Genomic DNA, 21,273 nt, shown 5'->3' with positions numbered 1-21,273 from the left:
TCATTGCACACCATCTTCTCACAGACTTCTGTTTTGATATCTGATGTGGACACACTGTCATGACTGTGAACTGAAACTGTGTGTGTCTATTTCCTTACTTAGCTGCCTGTGTAGCACCCTGCTTCCCACCTATATAACCTTCCATGTCCATTCCTTCTTTACCACACATTCTCCTGTCAGCCACTAGCTCCCTAGCCACCAAGAAACTCTCACACACACTGAACATCAATTTACCTAATCCATAACCTTGGCTCTTTTTAGTACTTATACGCTTTTTAAAAGCGGTTCAGAGACTGATCTTCAGGAAACTGGAGCGTAAACGGAGCAGCGCTTCATACAAAGAGCAGCAGCCCTGCCCGCAAAGGCACGGGTGGCTGAGAGCAGCGGGCTCTGGGCCACCCTGACTGCTGGAGCGGGCCGCTCCCCACGCGGAGGAAAGAACTCAGCAACTGCCCCGTGCAGCTTGCGAAAGGCGGGTCTCTCCAGGCAGCAGGCAGAGGCACGGAGGGAACAAGTGACAGAAGAGAAAGTGGAGGGAGAGAAGAGAGCGCTGGAGAGCCGCAAAGAAGGCGGCGCCCCCGAGCACAGCGGGGAGGAGAGGGCAGGGGCTGCCCTGCGGCGAAGAGAGCAGACCAGCTCCTGCATTAGCCTCAGACCCTAATTCCACCTTTTGCCCAAATCTATTAATACATAAAACACAGGAAGTAAGCTTCAACACAGAAAAGGCCCGACACTAACACAGCATTGTTCAGAGCACGGAAAACCAGAAGCAACCTTCGCAGCCCCAGGAAGGGAAGGCTGCTGTAACGTGTGGCACAGTTCCGACTGAACGCAGCGTGAAGAGAGGTCAGCCTGAAGTTCTGTGGCCATGAGAGGAACAGGTATAATCCAGTGTAAGTAAAGACACAGGATAAAACTACACGTATGCTACAACAACCTGAAAACCATACAAACGAGAAAGTGCAAGAAACAAACGCAGCAGACCCCCAACATTAATGCCTTTTACACAGACGTGCAGGTTACGTGTGACCAGGCCTGAGACCCTTAAAACTAAACTGTCCGTGTCATGTGACCCAGGTGCCCTCTCGCCCTGCCCTCCAGGAGCCCAGCACCAGCCCCTCAAGTAGCTTTGCTGGCCAGTAACTTCCAGGATTGAAGTGTTAAGTTGTACTTCTTCTTAGAAAATAAACAAATTCACCGAGATATTGCTTTGGTGAAATTTGAAAAGTTATGCTGTAGTTTCACATGTATATGGGGTGCCATCCTACTCTTGATAGAGGATCTGTAAGAAAGGCCACCCCAAGTACAAACACTCCTGAAGTCTCACATTTGGGTATGGGGATGATCTGGAGACACACACCCCCTTCCCCAAGCACGGGTCTACTGACGCATGGACACAACGTGAGGAGGGTGGAGGGGAAGGAAGGCAGGTTAGCACCACACAGACTTCATGCTGTGACAGACCTACACCCTGCTAAGCACGTGCTGAATGGAACAGAGCACACATGCGACCATCCTGGAGGCACAGAACACTCCAGCGAGAGTTCAATTTAAAAAGAGATAACACTGCGTGTAGCATTTAAGGGGCTAACACCCTGCTTCCAGGCAGCCACTGATCTACTACCATTTGAGACTGTTGGGGGCCCATGTATATTTAATCTCTTTCTACGAAAACTAATTCCTAACCCTACTTTCCAAAACTCCCGTGACAAATGAAGTGTTGACACAACAGGGTGCCAGAGACGGAAGGGGTGCCCGTGGCTCACAGAACAGTGGTGGCGGGAGGCGGGCCTTCTTTCCTGAAGATGATGGGGACGCAGGCAGAGTCAGACCCGGGACTATCTGATCGCTACTGAGAGTGCAGTATTAGTACTGATATTCCTTCCCAGAAACTTGTTGAAACATCACCACCCTACTGGCATTCAGGCTCACTTTAAATGACCCTGAAGCGAATCAGATAGCAATACAGCTTTGACACTAGCCATGTTTGCAAAACATTCTCTTATCCCAGAGAATAAATAACCCAACCACTGACGAAAATCAACAGAGTGGCATTCTACAAAGTATTACTTGAATTTCTTTTTAAGTGGAAGAGCAACTGTACTGAAAACAGGTTCCACACCTCATAACTCAAACGTAACTTTTCTAATTTCATAAATTTTGAATAAAACTATTTACAAAGAAAAGTTAAGCAATTCCTTTGAATGCTTATGGTAAACTCTGGTGAAGATTAAAAATGTTTTTCATGGGACTGGCTGAGTTTCAGCATAGTTTAAGACTCAATTACCAGCTTTGAGAGAACCTATGATGAGAGGAGAACGGGCTGAGGCCAGGCTGTGCTACCCTGCAGGGCCCAGAACTCCGGAAGGCGGAATGCTGTGAGAGTGCAAGGTGACCAAGTGTGGGGGTGTGGGGCCTGGGGAAGTGACTGGATAAGAGGCGTCTGGAGGCAGTGAGCAGGGGTATGGGCTGTGATGGTTATTAGGGATCTAAAGCAACCTAATCCAAAACGTAGACTACAGGAGACACGGAAAGTCTAAGTATTATTTCTCTATGGCACTCTTACACTATAAAATGATGCTTCACCATTTTAAATTTTTCTCATGAACCGAAAGGGCTTCTTGCCCTGGCTACACCTTGATCATCACATAACGATTACTTCCCATGCGGTCCATGAGTATCTCCGACAAACAAATCCTTAATTTCTTAGCTACATGATAATATAACCTTGAAAAATTAAGTATAAAGCTCAGTATTATATGTAAAAGAGCACCATACTAACAGTCTGACAGCTTTGACTTCATCATCGAAAGGTGACTATACACATTCCCAATCATGGCAAGTGATTACGAGTCAAGGTATCTATGTATTTCCCTCTGTCAATTACCCCTCAGAACTCCAGGGAAGGGCTCCACCATGATTAATGGAAGCATCCACAATTTAAACACAGAGCTTGCAAGTCTTTAAGACCATCCTACCTAAAATGCTCTAGTTAACACCGTTTTATGGAGGAACTTACTGCAACCTCATTCAAGAGAATCTGCAAAAATGGCTATATTATCATCTATTTTTCTAGAGGAACATATATTGTTAAGAATTTATCCTAAATTGCCCCAAACTGTCTACAGGACCACTTAACTGACACTGGTGATATCACTATGCTATCTGGAAGGAAAGTGTCACCATTTTCCAGAATACTCACCAAGATTATAAAGGAAGCCAAAATAATAACTACAATTCTTATAAATTGATGGATGGAATCAGCTACAAAAAATATTTCAAGACGGGATACTTTTCGTGATTCCCTCTGAGGATAAACTGTCACAGCTGGGCAGAGCTACAGATGGAGGGCAGGGCTGCCACGCGGAGCTGGCGCTGGCGGAGGGGAAGGGGGAGGAGCTGCCAGGCGGCCAGCTCCCGCGGTCTCTGCATGGCGAGTGAGGCGCAGCCCCTGGGAAGGAAGCCGGGCCGGGCTCGCTCCCCTGGACTAGCGCTCTCAGCTTGCCAAGGACACAGGAGTGAAGCGCGACCCTTCTGTCTTATAAGCCAGAACTTTGGCAATCACGATACTTCTGTGCACTTCTGCTCTAAGTTGTTTCCCAGGAATAATATGATGATCTCCAGGAAGGGGCTGTGAGACGGAGTTCAGTCCATCTGAACTGGTGTTCACATTCTATTTCAGAAGGGTCGGGGCGATGGGAATAAATTACTGACCTTATTTGAAAATAAACAGGCAAGTTCCACTTATTATTGAAGCTGTGATAGGCAGGATGCGCTCTTAATCTTTTGACACTGGCCTGTGATCCACACTGCCGTTCAAACGCTCTCACAAAATTCATACTTATGGTATATTTCTAAAATAAGAACAAACAGGTGGAATTTTCATTTTAAGTAAACTAACCAGCATCGGGATCAAATACTGAAAAATGGAAATCAAGATGAAGATCAACACACAGAATCCCAAGTTTAGGATCTCATTAGGGCCTTACAGGATCTTCCTTTGAAGGTCCCCACACTGAGTAACGCCCGAAGTGGTTCTACGACTTGTTCAAGGTCTTAGGTGGCAAGCCCCTCGAGAGACCCAGGCACTCTAAGTCCAGCGGTCTTTAGGGATAGCTCTCACTCGTTTCCTAGGGCCCCCCTAACTGTCCACTGGAACCACAAGAGACCACAGACTAAGTGGCATAATGTTCACTGCCTTTCGAGAAGAAGTAGAAAATTTAAAGAAAGGAGAGAAACTACGGAAACCATGTGGGCAGTCACACCGTCTCTGTAGATGGGCCGCCATGAAGGCTGACGAGGGCGCCCAGCAACACCACTAGGAGCCGCAGGCGACGCCCAGCCTGGGCCTCTGGGCACCGTGCGCACAGCGGCAGTGTCTGCTTGACCCGGAAAGCCCCACTGCTAGGCCGGCTGCTTGACCCAGAAAGCCCCACTGCTAGGCCGCTGCTTGACCCGGAAAGCCCCACTGCTAGGCCGCTGCTTTCATTACCATCTCCCACAGAGATGGCACCTCCTCTTCTGCGCAGGCTCAGAGAGAATTTACTCAGACACAAAGCAAGGACATAGAGGAACCAGCAGCCCAGCCGGTCAGCAGCGCAGAACTGCAGCTGCACACCCTCTGGCGAGGGCTCTGAATCCCCAGGCTCTCGGGAGAACACTGCAGGATTTCCCATGCACTTCCCATTTAAGAGAAGCTCTATTCTGGGTCACCAAACCAGTCACCTAGATATGGCGCCTGTGACTACACGGGTCACCAAACCAGTCACCTAGATATGGCGCCTGTGATTGCATGGGAACTGTAGTCGCAAACACTACAATAGTGTTAAATTCCTTTCAGCCGGTTTTGAGCTGCTGCTGCTAAGTCGCTTCAGTCGTGTCCGACTCTGTGAGACCCCATAGGCGGCAGCTCACCAGGCTCCCTCATCCCTGGGATTCTCCAGGCAAGAACACTGGAGTGGGTTGCCATTTCCTTCCCCAGTGCATGAAAATGAAAAGTGAAAGTGAAGTTGCTCAGTCGTGTCAGACTCTTAGCTACACTTATTGAATTTCCTAAGTGTGGTCTAGATGTGAGGAGCCGAGACAAAGAAAAGTATTACTCATCCCTTTTGGGATAAAACTACACCCCTGCATATAATGGATGTTAAAGAAATGTAAAAATACTTCTCTCTTCTCAAAAGCATGTCCCATTAACACTGAAAACTGAAAGGATTTCTTGCAAGAAATGTTTAACCATGAACATTAAGTATTGGTTTAGAATTTTAAAGTCAACATTTCACCAGAAAGCTTCATTTCTGAGCTGAAAAATCTCCTGAGCCTAACATGATCAATATGATTCTCAAAGACGGATGTAAAGGGTCTAAATTGCTAATGCTTAAGACCATTACTTCATTCTGCTTATGGTATCTATTTTTAAAAGCCCTACTTTATTTATTTATAAAGGTTTATTTTATAAACTCACAAAACTCAGTGTCACACAACTTGCTGAAAATCGTATTACCTAATTATATGGTTCAACACACTGTAACAAGGGCCAAGAGAACAGATGAGTGGTATTTCTGGGATAATAAAGTTCCAAATTTGGTGTCTTATCTGTTGTGAAGTTATTAGGCCCAGGCTCACCACACTCAACTTCTGCCTCTCTACGCTTTAAAAATTGGCAAGCAAAGCGACCAAGCACAATTAGAAAAAGAGGCAAACAGAGCTTCTAGAAACGAAAACAGTGATAAATTTGAAGCAGGTGAAAAAGAATCTGGACACAACTGAAGAAGGAATTCTTGAACTAGAAGAAAAGTCCCAAGAAATTACCCAGAACGTAGCACAAAGAGATAAAAATAAAAAAGTAAATTCAGGAAACGTGAAAGATAAAGCGAAGATAATTAAGAGTTCTAAAAGCAAATAATAAAGGAATGAGACAGAAGCACAATTCAGTTAATGAATAAAAATGATATAGAAACGATTTAAAAAACCACCAATCCTCAGATTCAGAAAACCCAACAAATGTTAAGTTCAACAAATAAAAAGAAGTCCGCACTAGATACAGCATAATGAAACAGCACACCCAAGTCACTGGGAAAATTTTAAAAGGAGCCGGGGGAAAAGCGGAGAAGGCACTGGCACCCCACTCCAGTGCTCTTGCCTGGAAAATCCCAGGGATGGAGGAGCCTGGTGGGCTGCAGTCCATGGGGTCGCTAAGAGTCGGACACGACTGAGCGACTTCACTTTCACTTTTCACTTTCATGCACTGGAGAAGGAAATGGCAACCCACTCCAGTGTTCTTGCCTGGAGAGTCCCAGGGACGGGGGAGCCTGGTGGGCTGCCGCCTGTGGGGTCACACAGAGTTGGGCACGACTGAGCGGCTCAGCGGCAGCAGCCGGGGGAGAAGCCGCTGTGACCCCCAAGAGACAGCAGCAACTATTGCCTTCAAGTGACAAAGTTCAAAGTGCAGAGAGCTCTGCTTCCAGCAAAACCACCTTTCAAACATAAAAGGTGCAAAGTTATTTTCAAACAAATATTAACTGAGCGTTTCTCATAAAAAAGTGAAATTTATTACCAACAGAAATTGGTAACAGATGGATTTCAGGAGGAAGGAAAATGATCCAAGAGAAAAGGCCTAGCACCCAAGACGCAGCAGTGAGCAGAGCACACGATGAACATGCGGAAGGACTTTCAGAGGAGGATGACGGCCGTGTCAGAGCAATGAAAAAATGCCCAATTGGGGGCGTAAAAAATCAAAATAGAAATAAGACCCTGGTAACTAACATACACTACGGAATGGCATGATCGGCGTCTGAGATCCTTGTGCTGTTTGGGAGGCTGAAGGACACCAGCAACTTTAAATTCTGTTAAGTAACCACTAAGGTTACTTAATACACAAACAAATAGAGGGCAGAACTTCTAAATTAGTAGAGGGGTGAAAGAGACTAAATGAGAGAAAACAAATTCCCCAAAGTGAAAAATACAAAGAAGGTGGAAAAGAAAAAAAAAAAGGAGAAAGGAAAAGAAGGAAGAAAAATGGGACACATAGGAAGAACTAAAAAATCCACAAGTATATCAGTCACTACGGTCACGCAAAGTTAATAAGTTACCTGATTATAAGACAGAGATGGTCATACTGACTAAAAGAATAAAAAAACAAAAATCAAAATCCAGAGCAGGAAGAGGAGGAGAGGCAGCAAGAGGCTGAGCAGCAGGGCACTGAGCAGGAGAGCGGGGTGCAGCCTCAGGCCGTGGGGCCTAGAGCCCTCGCTCCCCTGCAGCGCACTGCACGACATCTTCAAAGAATGGGAAGGCAACATGTGGGCTCACTTTTGATCTATCCACCATATCAAGGCCTCCTAACCTTTCAAATTATATAGGACACTTCTATACTCCATTAATAATTATAATATTGACTATATGAATCTCTTCACAGCTGTCTTCGATGAAAATCAAGCTTGTAGAGCTCGGCTGCCTCACTTTGAAGGAAGACAAGAAGCAGTGACTGGATACAACATGGGCTACAATCCAATCACTGCTTCCTGTTTTCCTTCAAACTGATGCAGCAGAGTTCTACAAGCTTAGTGTTTCATCGAAAATAACTGTGGAGAGGTTTGTTTCCAATGGCCCTTAAGATCTTTTTTAAAATTTAGATAAAAAACATCCATATCTAGCCATAACTGCTTCTCGACTGAATTCTACCTTACATCCTAAAAAATATTCTTAGTCCCCAAAGTATCAGAGACGATGACTTGAATAAAACAATGTCTGTATTTTTAAGGTAAATGCTGGCTCCATGAACCACAGAACCAAGACTGTGCAAAAAAGACATAATTATCTCAGGTCAGCACCATCAAAAGTCCAGACAGCAGAGGAAAAGGTACCTGGTGAAATGCATCAGGGTCCCCAGGATTAAACAGCGAGGGCAATTTTTCTTCTAATCCTCGTACTATTTCTGGCCAGACAGAATTCACCAAAAAATCATAGCCGGGAACAGTATTCCCCTTTTCACTGTGAGATAAGAGAAAAATTTCAGTCAAATACACCAGAAACATCTACTCACAAAAAGCAAAATTCCATTGTGGTGTTTTATTAAAATAAAAGTTCCTCAGCCTAAAATTTACTTTGACCTTTTGAAAACAGCTGTATTTGTCAATTATTTTGTTTTAGGCCCAAGCTTCTCTCTCACTCCTTGATCTCATTCTCACCTAGAACCTGACACACGCTCTGTGTCCCGACTCCTACCATTATCCCAGAGCAGACAGCTGGGGTCAAGGGTAACGGAAAAGTACGCCGACGTGCCATGGCACAGCTTTCTCCCCTAAAATGGGCTACCACGTTTACACTCTATCTTGAAAAAGCAGCAATCTAGTACCCCAAGAAAAGCAATCTTTGTATTCAATCTTAACACTGCTCAACTCTGCTGCTGTTGCTGCTGCTGAGTCGCTTCAGCCGTGCCCGACTCTGTGCGACCCCATAGATGGCAGCCCGCCAGGCTCCTCTGTCCCTGGGATTCTCCAGGCAAGAACACTGCAGTGGGTTGCCATTGCCTTCTCCAATGCATGAAAGTGAAAAGTGAAAGTGAAGTCGCTCAGTCGTGCCTGACTCTTCGCAACCCCGTGGACTGCAGCCCACCAGGCTCCCCCGTCCATGGGATTCTCCAGGCAACAGTGCTGGAGTGGGGGGCCATTGCCTTCTCCACACTCAACTCTAAAACACTATAAATCACACTAATTTACCAATCCCTAACAGCTCTGTGACTCAGCTGCCTCTGATCATCTTCGGGTCTAATGTAAAATTTCATTCCATGTAGAATCTGGATCACAAACCTTAACAAAGAGAGCTGCTAACGTTCACGGCCTCATACGCACACGCTCTATTTTGCACTGGCAGCGGAAAGGCCGGATTCTGACTCTCTAACTCACACGCTTAGGTGAGAGAGCTCCGAGATGAAACCACGCTTTCAGGAGCCACAGCAGCTCAGTTCAAACCTCGGGTCACTGAACTTCTCTGTGCTTTGGTTTCCTCATCTTTAAAATCACAGGGTCATTATATGAAATAAGACTTGTAAAGCATTTAGAACTTACTACCATACAGTAGGGAGAAGGCAGTGGCCCCCCACTCCAGTGCTCTTGCCTGGAAAATCCCATGGACGGAGGAGCCTGGTGGGCTGCAGTCCATGGGGTCGCTAGGAGTCAGGTGCGACTGAGTGACTTCAGTTTCACTTTTCACTTTCATGCATTGGAGAAGGAAATGGCACCCCACTGCAGGGTTCTTGCCTGGAGAATCCCAGGGGCGGGGGAGCCTGGTGGGCTGCCGTCTACGGGGTCGCACAGAGTCAGACATGACTGAAGCGACTCAGCAGCAGCAGCAGCAGCATACAGTAAGTACTATGTTAACAGGGTGAAATACACAGTACGTGAATAAAAGAGGAGGGCTCCGTAAGTTTCTCTGCACTTAAAGTCTGTAAATGTCTTTAGGCAACACCCCCTCACTGACCTGCCCACTGTGGTGCCCTGTTAACATGCTCTATGTTAAGGTAATCCTCTTTACATTTAGTGAGGGGAAGGAGACGCCTACATCCCACATACCCAATTCCACGTATCATATCATGCTTTTAATCACAGTAAGAACTAGCTCTAATCAGGTGTAGGAAGAGAGAACAAAATTGAAGATTTTATAATAAAAGTGCACATAATATGAGCAACAATGAATGACAAGATCACCTCATTTCCAAACTAAATATACAGTTAAAGCCTCAAAAAGAAAATTTAAATCTGCAAGATCAACCATTAGAAAGGCTAATTTACGTTCTCTGGAAAATAACTCCTGAACATCACTGGTGTTGCCAGGTATACAAAGCACCCAAAGGCAGATGCTGAGCAAGGGAGGGTCCAGGGCAACAGACGATGGGGCGTGAAGCAAAGGCAGATGACCTACCAAGGCACAGTCTAGACACTCAAATTTCTGAGCTTTCTACGTGAGTTCTGCCACCCTGAAAACTGTGGAAAAGAACAAACGTGAGGCATGAGACTGGACATTTCAGGACCAAGACTAGGCTTGTCAAATCTAATGACTGGCTGTTTCGTTACTGTGGCCTCTTTAATTTCACATGATGACTTCTGCTAAATTCTTACCCCAAATCCAAATCCAACTAAATCTTCATGAGTATTAAACAAAAGTGGCAAGACAAAGCTCCATCTGAAATCATCTAGTGGAGACAGAGACGGCGCTTCACCGCCTATCGGCACATCTATTCCCCAGGTTTCTCCTTTCAAAGAAAAAATTCAAGACTAAAAATAATTTTTACTCCGTGAAGAAAGGGACTTTATTTGCCTTTCTAATGCTGCACATTGACTGAGTCTTTCATTTCAAAACCATTGGATAGTTGCTGTCTTAAGACACTGTGCCAAGGGTGGGGAGTATGCGTTGTGCAGGATGGGAGCAAGCTGTTAAGATGGAAATTAGTCCTCAACAGAAGTAAAAGCAACATGCAATCGCCTGCAGAGAACAGGATTAAAGCTAGGCTGCAGGATGAAAGGTGGTCTCTTGAAGGAAATGGCATCTGAGTTGGGGCTTCACACGGAATGACAGATCAACAAAAAGAAAGGGAAAGGCAGCGAACTCGGAGGGAAAACCCAGGCCCACGGGATGTGTGCTGGGGGCCGGCGGAGCAAGGGAAGCCTGCAGAGTGCCACGTGCAAGGACCGCCGAGGCCAGAGCACGCAGGGCCTCGTGTGCCGCGTCAAGAGCCTAGATTTCCCCCGACAAGCAGCAAGAGGCCACTGCAGGCTTAGGGAGAGGGCAGTGCCGCGTCAAGAAGCCTAGACTTTCCCCGCCAAGCAGCAAGAGGCCACTGCAGGCTTAGGGAGAAGGCAGTGCCCCGTCAAGAGCCTAGACTCCCCGATGAGCAGCAAGAGGCCACTGCAGGCTTAGGGAGAGGGCAGTGCCGCGTCAAGAAGCCTAGAGTTTCCCCGCCAAGCAGCAAGAAGCCACTGCAGGCTTAGGGAGAGGGCAGTGCCGCGTCAAGAAGCCTAGACTTTCCCCGCCAAGCAGCAAGAGGCCACTGCAGGCTTAGGGAGAAGGCAGTGCCCCGTCAAGAGCCTAGACTCCCCGATGAGCAGCAAGAGGCCACTGCAGGCTTAGGGAGAGGGCAGTGCCGCGTCAAGAAGCCTAGACTTTCCCCGCCAAGCAGCAAGAGGCCACTGAAGACCTAGGAAGAAGGCAGTGCCTAAGTATCAGAACTGCGGGTAAATCCGACAGCCGAAGGGCAGAGGGAAAGGGTGAGAAGGGAGAGGGTGGAGGCAGGGAGAAGAGGTGGGCAGATCCTGTTATTCTGGATAAAACTATGACAAAGGCCCAGATCAGGCCAGTGGTGATGGTAAAAGGCAGTCGGGTATTTATGAAACAAAGCTAAAAGTATGGAAATCAGGCAAGAGGAGGGAACACTGAAGATGACTTCAACCACAATTAATGTAAAACTTGTTGAATTAAACTGAACTGATATTTATAAACAGATTACAACATTAGAATAATGTAAGGAAACCAACTTTTATTTCACAAGTAATTTAGGAAAAAGTATAGAAAAGGGGAAAGTATGGGTCGTGAATTCAGAAAGATGCTCCCTTCACCTCTGCCCTGCTCATTACAGCTCCCTTCTAAGACGATGACCTTCTGAGGGGATGACCCACACCCACCTCGCAGTGCCACGTTAACAATTCACTAGGGGAGTGCAGAGGAACCCGCCCCAAACAAGGCAGCGGTAATCAGCCGGCGCAAGCTCTAAGTACAGCTGCTTACACTACCTTGAGATGGCTCCTCCTGTGACCTCTCGAAGAAGGCGGCAGTGATGGGGAACGAACTCCAAGAGCTTATCATACATGAGCTGGAGGTCACTCAGATGACTGTCAACAATCTGCTCTAGAATCACCTATTAAACAAACAGCATTTTTTAAAAAGCATCTAAAAGAGAGGTATGAATTACACACTACAGGAAAAATAGAGAAAACCTCAAAAGTATGCTTCCTCATGCCCCTCCTCCCCAGCTAACATGCTTTCTAACAGTAACAGCTATACTCAGAACTAGTTTCAGGATTTGGAAGCACAGCTCTGACCCAGGGGAGACACAGGCTGGGTGACAGAGACTGGCCTGAAGCTGGGAAGCCAAGCACATTTGCCTCCTTCCCTCCCGAGATTGAAAACAAAATAAAATGACAATTTCCCATAACAACAGCCCCTCCCTGTACTGACCTTGGCCTTTTCTTCTACCATAATTTAGATCAGGGGAAGGTGTGAGACAGAGAAAGATGGAAATATATATTTTAGTTTATTATTTTATCTTTTGAGTTAAGGTTGAGAGTTAAAAGGTTAATGACAAGATAAGCATATGAATTAAAAAAAAAATTAAAATGTGGCCTTAGTTTATATAATATGCCACTGAAACATCATATGTTTCTCTAAGTTAGCACATTAGGTTCAGTTCAATGAAAAACAAAGGCATAAGTTAGTAACGATTTTCACTTACTGATAAAGAAATAATGTAGGTAATTTGTCTTTTTCGTTCTTATCAAGTTAGATATGAAACATAACAGGATAGGAAGAGAGGAGTCTGACAGATCATTTATTTTTAGTAAAAGCTGAGAGGATTACTGACGTTAATCCTCAAATTTCATTTTTATCAGTGAGATTCAATTTCCCCCATTTATAGATGGGAGACTTTCACCCAAAGTCACGGAGAGCAGGGCTTTTGCTTACTGGGCAGAAAGAGCGTCCGCACCGACGGAGGACTGGAGAAGCCCGCAGACACTGAGGGCGGGCTTGCGACTCTCACCAGTTTGGACCAGATGCAGCTGCCATTTTTGTGTGTCAGAAAATGTTGAGTATTGGCAGCTTCGTGTGGTACAGTTTATATTCTGGCTGCTCAAAGGAAGAATATGCTCACTTTCCAAAGCTGAACTGTATCCTTGCAGATGAAGGACACTGGATAGGCAAGCTCTGGACTTAGGGTATTGTGCCGCTCATCTGCCTATGAAAGGCCTGCGTGAGTGACTGTTTCCTCCCTCCCACCTTCCTGGCTAAGAGACTCCTCAGTATTCAAGACTTAGGCCACAGCTCTGTGAAGACGCCCTTCAGCACAGGCTTTCCATGGTCGGGGTTCAGCAGGCTCCTTTACCAGCAACACTGTAGGTTTGGTATCTGCTTACTCGTTCCATTTTACCCACTAGACCAGTAGTTAAAAATTCATTTTAAGAATTTAGTGGCAAATAATTTACATACCATAAAACTGACCTAAAAATGTTTTGATACATTCCTTCTCCCTAGACAAGACCCTCCTCCCACTAAATTAACATGACCCCTGGGCTATAGCATCACTAAAAACACTTGAGAAGGTGCCTGACTCCGGCATGCTGGTTGTAACCACCAGGGACCAACCTTTTCTCACAACTGATGGTACTACAGTAACTGAGAATCTTTACAGAAAGGCCTCTAAGCTACCCCTTACACCCAGTAAAGCATCTAAGACAGAGCAGATGCTCCACAAACATCTGCTGAATGAAGGCCTTATCCAACAGTACACAAACCTCATCTACGTATGGTTTCACGAGGACTTGACCAACTAAAGCCTCTGCATCCCGGGTCTTGTCAATTGTGGCGTAAGTCCGTAAGCAGTGCCGAATAATATCAACACTGGAAGTCTGAAGACCTTCTAGTAGGAGGCCTTCCAGTGACTGTTGTAACATGGCTGTAATACCAGCTATACGCTGCAAGACAGACAGGTTAAAAAGCTCCAGTTGAAATAATTTCTAAAGATCCAAACACATACATAACACATTTCTTATTCCAACAGAAGATACGTAAAATTATATATTAACATTTTCTGGAGAGTAACAATGAATCTCTCCTCCTCCTCACATCTCTTTGTAAGTTAATCTTGGCTGTATCAAAGGAGGATTTAGATATCACTTCAGAATGAGGTTCTTTTAAGTTACAGAGTAAATCTGACAAACATCATGATTCTAAAGTCCAGTCAAGAGTTTTGGATAAATTAATTCTGACTAAATCATATAGTGTGTCAATGACATGAAATTTAGAGTTAATTTTACCCTTATAATTCAGAGAATATGCCTGTGTCTTTACACAAAATCTATAATGTGTGACACATTAGGAGGCAGGGGCCTAAAAACAAAAACTGAAAGAGAAAATTCAAAGCTAGTTTCAAAATGCTGCAGACCACAACTGTCAGAACAACACAGGCACGCCCTGGCAATACTGCAGGGGCGGCTCCAGGCCACCGCAGTGAGCCGACGACTACCTCAATAGAGCCAGTTATGGGGCTTCTTGGATTCCAAGTAGATATAAAGGGGATGTTTATACTGTACTACAGGTAGCATACCGAGTTTGCAAAAGCATTATATGTAGAAAAACAAGATACAGACCTTACCTTAATTAAGAAATGCTTTATTGCTAAAAAATGCCATCGTCATGTGAACCTTCAGTAAGCTATAATCATTTTGCTGGTGGAGGTTTGAAATACTGTGAAAATTACCAGAATGAGATACAGAGATAACAGCCCATGAAGTGAGCAAGTGCTGTTAAAAGGGTACTGGCATGGTGATAGATCTCCTTGACGCAGAGCTGAATAAACCTTCAATTGTTTAAAAAAAGTGCAATATCTGTGAAACACAATAAATCTAAGGGCAATAAAACAAGGTCTGCCTGTACCATTTAGCAAATTCCTAAATACTAAAGTGTGAAAATCTAAAACAACACTTACTGGTCTTATTTTGTCCAAAAGAGGCAAGCCTTTGCTTTGAACAGCATGAAACTGTAACTGATTAAATTCTGTGGCAATTCTCTCCAAAATTTGTCCAGTCAAAAGTGGGCTAGTGGAGACAATTGAAAAGAGTTAATTCCTAAAGGTTTTTAATTTCCAAGAATACATCACATGATCAGCAATCCTGATGCTTTCACTGTGCTTTTCCATAGCCCCCCTGTTATAAGGTAGTAGCTATAGCATCCTTTGTGCCATGAGCTTTTACAGCTTGTTCTAGGGCAGCGGAAAACTCTAACAGTTAAGCATACGCCCGCCACTGCCAGCCCCACCACAGGTCCAGCCGAGAAGCAAGAGTGGCCAGGCCAGCGTGGGTGTCTACGTCCGCTGCCCCAGCCTCTCCCGCTCGGGCCTTCGTCACTCTAACTTCCTCCCCTCTAGCTCTGCCCTGTTATTCTCATCACACTGCCCTGGTTTCCCTCCTCTACGACCCAAAGTTGCTGATCTGAATTTTTAAAAAGTCCTCGAAGGTGATTCTGAGCAAGAACCAGCATGGTATCTATTACATTAAAGATGGAGTATCACTAAGGGACAGCATTACAGAAAAAGACCTGGTGACGCACTTCTATCAAAGGAAGAGCAGGAATGGGCAAAAACGGAGAGGAAACAGCAAGGCAGGCACGGCGGACGCCGAGTGAGGATAAGCCGGCAGGAGCTGCCAAGGCGGCTGAGGGCGAGAGACCTGGAACAGTTTGAGACCAACAGCGCCCCTGGATGGGCCAGGAGGGATGACCCATCAAACAGGGTCACAAACAGCCAACCATGACTGGGCAACGACACTGAACTGAGGGCCTACTGTGTGCCAGGTAGGGGCTGGTGGTATCTCAGTGTCACAGCCCTGCCAGAGGAGCTCCCATTGGCCTCCCACTGTCAACGACACCAGGAGCTGGGCTCCAAGGCTCAGGCCGCCCAGTGGAATACACAGCACGGACCTGCCCCCGGCACCACGGCGCTTCCCATGGCGCTGGTGTGAGCTGCTCGTTTTCCGAGTCACTCACCTACCTGGCTGATTTAAAATTCAGACTAGAAAGATAAGACAGTCGCAGTATATAACAAAAAGAAAATGGTCATCTTTTTCTAATTTCACAAGCTTTTTTTTCCTTGTTGACAAATGCTAACTAAACGTGCCTATCCTGCTTCTTAATGATGTGATGCTAGGGTTAGACACTTAAGTGGCAACACTCTGGGCATCACTCTGGTCTAAACGACTTTAGGAAGGAGGAAAGCTATTTCACACCTTGAAGATCAACAAAATTTTGCCAGTGCTTCTACAAGGCAATTCCAAAGATAAAATTATTGCAATAAAACACACTCCTCTGATTCCCTGTGAAGTGATGTATTGGAACTGTGGCCCATAACCATAAAGGCTTTATAAGGATGTATTACAAACTTAACCATCTCACACCCTCCACTTTCCACAAGCTACACTCAAAAACACTGAACCACAGACTTGGCTTTTCTTCTCTTTCAGAAATGAATTTTAACTGAAGGAAAAAAAAAAGAAAAATTAGGCTAGATGTGAAGTATTAATTTATGTAATATTTAGTAAAGAAAATACTTACCTGCTTGCTTCTAGAGCAGCTGTTTCTTTAGAATGTTGAGAATTTAAGATTTTTTCAATTTTCTCAACTGATCGAATAACCTGTATAAGCCGCAATACACATATCTATAAAATAATAATTAAGCAAAAAAAAAGTTATCACGATATTTAATCTTAATCATCTTATTTCCCCATTCTAAATACAGGGAAATACAAAGCAAAAAGTCAACTTAGGGCATGTAGGGCATTCTATATTTTGAATATTTCTACATAAAACTGAATTCCCAAGAATGCAAATCTTAATTTCAGGTGTCAAGAAGAAGCACATTTTCAATATTCTGCTGCAAGTTTATAGTTAAAAAAGAAGAAAACCAGGCTGTTTGTCTTCTCATTTCCCACACTTTTATTCCTTTCTCTTCCTGTCTTAAACGACCCTCTCTATAGGTGCTACATTTTTCCTCTTATGAGCCTTTTTCACATTGTAACTGTAGCTTCTGATCATCTTTACCCTGTTTACAGGTATATGACACAAGTATATGCTTAAGCACCAACTCATTACTGACACTATTACACAACATTATCGAAGAAGTTGAGCAGTATGAAAACACCCATCCTTAAAAGAACAGAAAGATATGAAGTCACTCATTAGACAGACAGTTGCCAGCACCTACTGCAGAGCACAGGGGACTCTAGTCAGTGCTCTGCGGTGGCCCGAATGGGGAGAAACCTAGAGACGAGGGGACATATGCGACACACTGTGTGACTGATTCACTTTGCTGTGCAGCAGAAACTAAAACATGGTAAAGCAAGCATACGCCAATAGAAATTAATTTAAAAAAAGACAAAATAAAACATGTAAATAGTTACTGAGCACCTATTGTGCACCAGACATTGTTCCAGACAGGGAGGACACGACGGAATGGAACAGTCAGAGAGTCCCTGCTCTCATAGAGCTCACAGCCTTTCTAGAAAGGCACTACATGCTTGACATCTCTGGACAAAAGCTGATAATTGTCTCAAATTCTAATCCTATTATATCCAATAGTAATGGATATATATGATACATATTATATATTATTATAATATATAGAATAACGGATATATAATGCTATATATCCATTAAAGTCAGAAAATAAAACCAAAACGTAAGACTGCTAAAAATTAAAAGCAGTGCATGCAGAGGCGCAGTTACGAAGTGGAAACAAAAGCAGCGAACGTGGCAGAAAGAGAGAGCGACTCACTAGCCATTCAACCTGCAGCAGAGCAGCGGGAGAGCTGGCCGTAGAGGCCTACTTGCTCCCTAATCACTAAAATTGCTGAGGGTGCTGAGAAATTAGTTTCATGCCTGTTAAACTGTAAAATGCTTCACTGATACCAGTTATTACTGTTTCTTATTCTGGAAAAATTGAGGAATGTTAATTTTGTGCCCATTTGGGTACCTCTAAAATTCTGCTTTATTTCAGACAGTTGACATGACATTAGAAGCATAGAAACAGTTTTGGGAAGAAAAAAAAAAGTTTCATATGGTGAGAAGTTGAGAAGACATGAGGCTTTTAGCTGGCATGTAGCATGAGAAATCTACATTTAAATCTTAACGCTATCATTAATAAAGCACAAGAAGAATATGCAATGTTCTGTGTCTTTTTCTTCAATTAGTCACCTCACCACACCCTTCTTAATAGGACTTTAATCAGCCAAGGAATGAGGAGACCTGGGCTCCAGCTCCGGCTGAACCCCTCAGGAGCCTGGCTGAATGCTGATGCCTAAAGAGAAAGGGAGGTCCCACACTCCTCTCTGCAAAGGTACCAAGAGGAGTATACCACACCGCATCCATGACAGTGCCGCTAGCGCCAAGGTGCTACCATAAGCCCATGTTCACCAGTCTGACGCTCAAGGATACCTTCTTCTTCCTAATGTCCTCTTGCTTAGACAGTCGTTCGTCTACTGCCCGAATCCCTTCACTGACAGATGACCGAAGACTCTTTAAAAGAATAAAGAAAACGTACTGCAGAAACTGTTTTGTGGCATTACGAAACTTATACATTAAATTCCAAGTAACTTAATTATCTTTGGGCCAGTATTATGTAGATATTGACAAAAATACATAATATCAAATACAACTGCTGTTGAGGGTACTCATGAATTGAGGGCAAAATGACATATAAAGCTAGGATTAACGGCCAAAAGAATAATAATATTGGGTTGGCAAAAAGTTAGTTTACTTATCATAAGATGGCTCTAGTAGTGCTTGGCTGTCTTTAATTTCATTAGAAATAATTTTGTAAGACTGTATTGTGACAGCTGTCATATCAATGTGCACTAAAAAAAAATCAAGACTACTGAATTTTTGTGTAGTCATTTTAACATCAAAGGAGGAAAAAAATAAACATTTTCTGCGCGTCATGCTTTATTATTTCAAGAAAGGTAAAAACGCAACTGAAATGCAAGGAAGGTTTGTGCAGCGTATGGAGAAGCCGCTGTGACTGACTCAAGTGTCAGAATGCCTTGCCAAGTTCTGTGCTGGAGGCTTCTAACTGGATAGATTTCGCCACGGTTGAGATGAGCAGTTGAAGTTGACAGCAATCAAACTGAGACCTTAACTGAGAACACTCAATATTATACCATGCAGGAGATGGCCAACATACTCAAAACATTCAAATCAACTGCTGAATACCATTTGTACCAGTTTGGTTATGTGAATCATTTTGATGTTTGGGTTCCACATAAGTGAAGTGAAAAAAGAACCTTCTTGACCGTATTTCCACAGGTAATTCTCTACTTAAAAGTAACAAAAAAAATTTTTAAAAACAAATTGTGAGGTGGGAGGGGGGTTTAGGATGGGGAACACGAGTATACCTGTGGCGGATTCATGTTGATGTATGGCAAATCAATACAATATTGTAAAGTAATTAACCTCCAATTAAAATAATTAAATATTTTAAAAAATAAAACAAATTGTGACAAGAGAGAGAAAACTGGACTGCTGTTGTTGCTCAGTGGCTCAGTTGTGTCCGTCTTTGTGACCCCGTGGACTGCAGCACGCCAGGTTTCCCTGTCCTTCACTATCTCCCAGAGTTTGCTCAAACTCATGTCCATTGAGTCGATGATGCCATCCAACCATCTCTTCCCCTGTGGATACTGTACAACTGTGCGGAATGGAAGCACTCGTGGGGCAAGCAAAACGAACCACCACAATCATACGAAAGGCTGCTCTTCATCCAAAAGTGATGCTGTGTACATGGTGGGATTGGAAGGGAACTCTCTATTATGAGCTCCTTCTGGAAAACCAAATGATTAATTCTAACAAGTGCTTGCTCCCAATCAGACAAACTGAAGGCAGCACTAGATGAAAAGCATCTGGAATTAGTCAACAGAAAACGCACAGTCTCGCATCAGGATAACTCAAGACCACGTTTCTTTGATGACCAGGCAAAAACAGTTACAGCTTGGCTGGCAAGTTCTGATTCATCCATCACAGTCACCAGACACTGCACCTTCAGATTTTCACTTATTTTGGTCTTTACAAAATTCTCTTAATGGAAAAATTTCAATTCCCTGGAAGACCATAAGAGACACTCGCAACAGTTCTTTGCTCAAAAATATGAGAAGTTTTGGGGAGATGGAATTATGAAGCTGCCTGGCAAAGGCAGCAGGAGGTAGTGGAGCAAAGCTGTGAACACAACTGTCCAGTAAGGTTCTTGGTCGGAACGAAAACCGTGCTTTCATTTTTACCTAAAAACCAGTGGGACTTGCTCGCCAACCCAATACATATACGATCACCGTCATACTTGGTCAGAGAACAGAAAGAATCATCTGAATCAAAGAACAGCAGGATCTGGCACAGGGGATGGAGCTCGAGTCTGCCGTGGAGAGCTGAGGAGGCCGACGGTGGAGGGGAGGAGTCGTTAGAAGACAGAGGGTGAAGGGGCAGAGCTTCCAGGGCACACGCGGGGCTGCAGGGTACACCCGCGTGCACAGCAGGCTTCCTTTAGGAGAGAAGCAGAAATAAATGGGTGGGGGGCTGATTTAGGAGAATGTTAGACTAGATTCTATCAGGAATTAAGCAATCCTTAAGCACTGATACACCACGATGCCATGCTGTTCTAAGGATATTAAGAATCAAGGAGTAAGGGACAGAAGGGCCAGGAAAAGGCAGCTCACAGGTGGAGAAACATGTCCAGAAGCTAATAAATTAAACAATATATGAAGAATCAGGCCAAAACAAAGGTAAAAAAAACAATTAGAATAAACTAGACATGGCAGCCCCTCCAGTATTCTTGCCTGGAGAATCCCATGGACAGAGGAGCCTGGCGGCTACAGTCCACGGGGTCGCAAGTCAGACACGACTTAGTGGCTAAACCACCACCACCAGCCAAATCACAAAGATTTTACAGAAAAGTGAATTAATTCATTCAGCAACCATGAAATGTCTACCAACTGTCAGCCAATGAGGATACTTGATGAATTGGACAGAAACAGTCTTCTCTCTCAATGATTTCAGAATCCCAGAGAAGCTTCTTGAGTTGAGAATAAAAAGGCAGGTGAGGTCTATGGTTGATGAGGAGAAGGAAGGTTATAAAGACAGCTGCAGAGTAAGGGACGGGAGGTGGGGCTGGCAGCTGGCAGTGTAGGACAAGAGCCTGAAGGTATGAGAGCCGTCGAGGAAGTTCAAGCACAGGTCACCAGAGTGGAGAGAGTTCAGAGAAGAGTGGAAGGTTAATAAAGGACGGGGTTCGGGAACTGTCATGGCTACAGGTTAGGAGAAGGAAGAGGAGTCCTGAAAAGGAGGCAGGAAGGCCACACAGAGGCTGGTGTGGAATCCAGCAGCAGACCAAGAACTTCTTTCTTTTCCATTCCAACAAAAGGCACTGTAATAAGCTTTGTAAACTTCAAACAAGACACAAACTTTCAAACAACCTGCTAG

General features: G+C 44.4%; 1 protein-coding gene across 1 annotated transcript in view; it reads right to left on the bottom strand.

Annotated features, from left to right (window-relative positions):
* The window catches only part of COG2 (component of oligomeric golgi complex 2), a 43,916-nt gene that overhangs the window by 10,619 nt on the left and 12,024 nt on the right, over nt 1-21,273 (bottom strand). The window contains exons 4-10 of the mRNA XM_052639798.1: nt 18,250-18,330; nt 16,372-16,475; nt 14,753-14,861; nt 13,560-13,739; nt 11,784-11,908; nt 7,863-7,989; nt 3,715-3,854 (exon numbers count right to left, since the gene is read on the bottom strand). Of these exons, the coding sequence (XP_052495758.1) occupies nt 3,715-3,854; nt 7,863-7,989; nt 11,784-11,908; nt 13,560-13,739; nt 14,753-14,861; nt 16,372-16,475; nt 18,250-18,330 (866 nt within the window). The remainder of the gene's footprint in view (nt 1-3,714; nt 3,855-7,862; nt 7,990-11,783; nt 11,909-13,559; nt 13,740-14,752; nt 14,862-16,371; nt 16,476-18,249; nt 18,331-21,273) is intronic.

Source organism: Budorcas taxicolor, chromosome 5 (genome assembly GCF_023091745.1).
Source record: "Budorcas taxicolor isolate Tak-1 chromosome 5, Takin1.1, whole genome shotgun sequence".
Taxonomy (NCBI): Eukaryota; Metazoa; Chordata; class Mammalia; order Artiodactyla; family Bovidae; genus Budorcas; species Budorcas taxicolor.
Note: the sequence above shows the minus strand (reverse complement) of the source record. Positions and strands in the feature narration are given on the sequence as shown.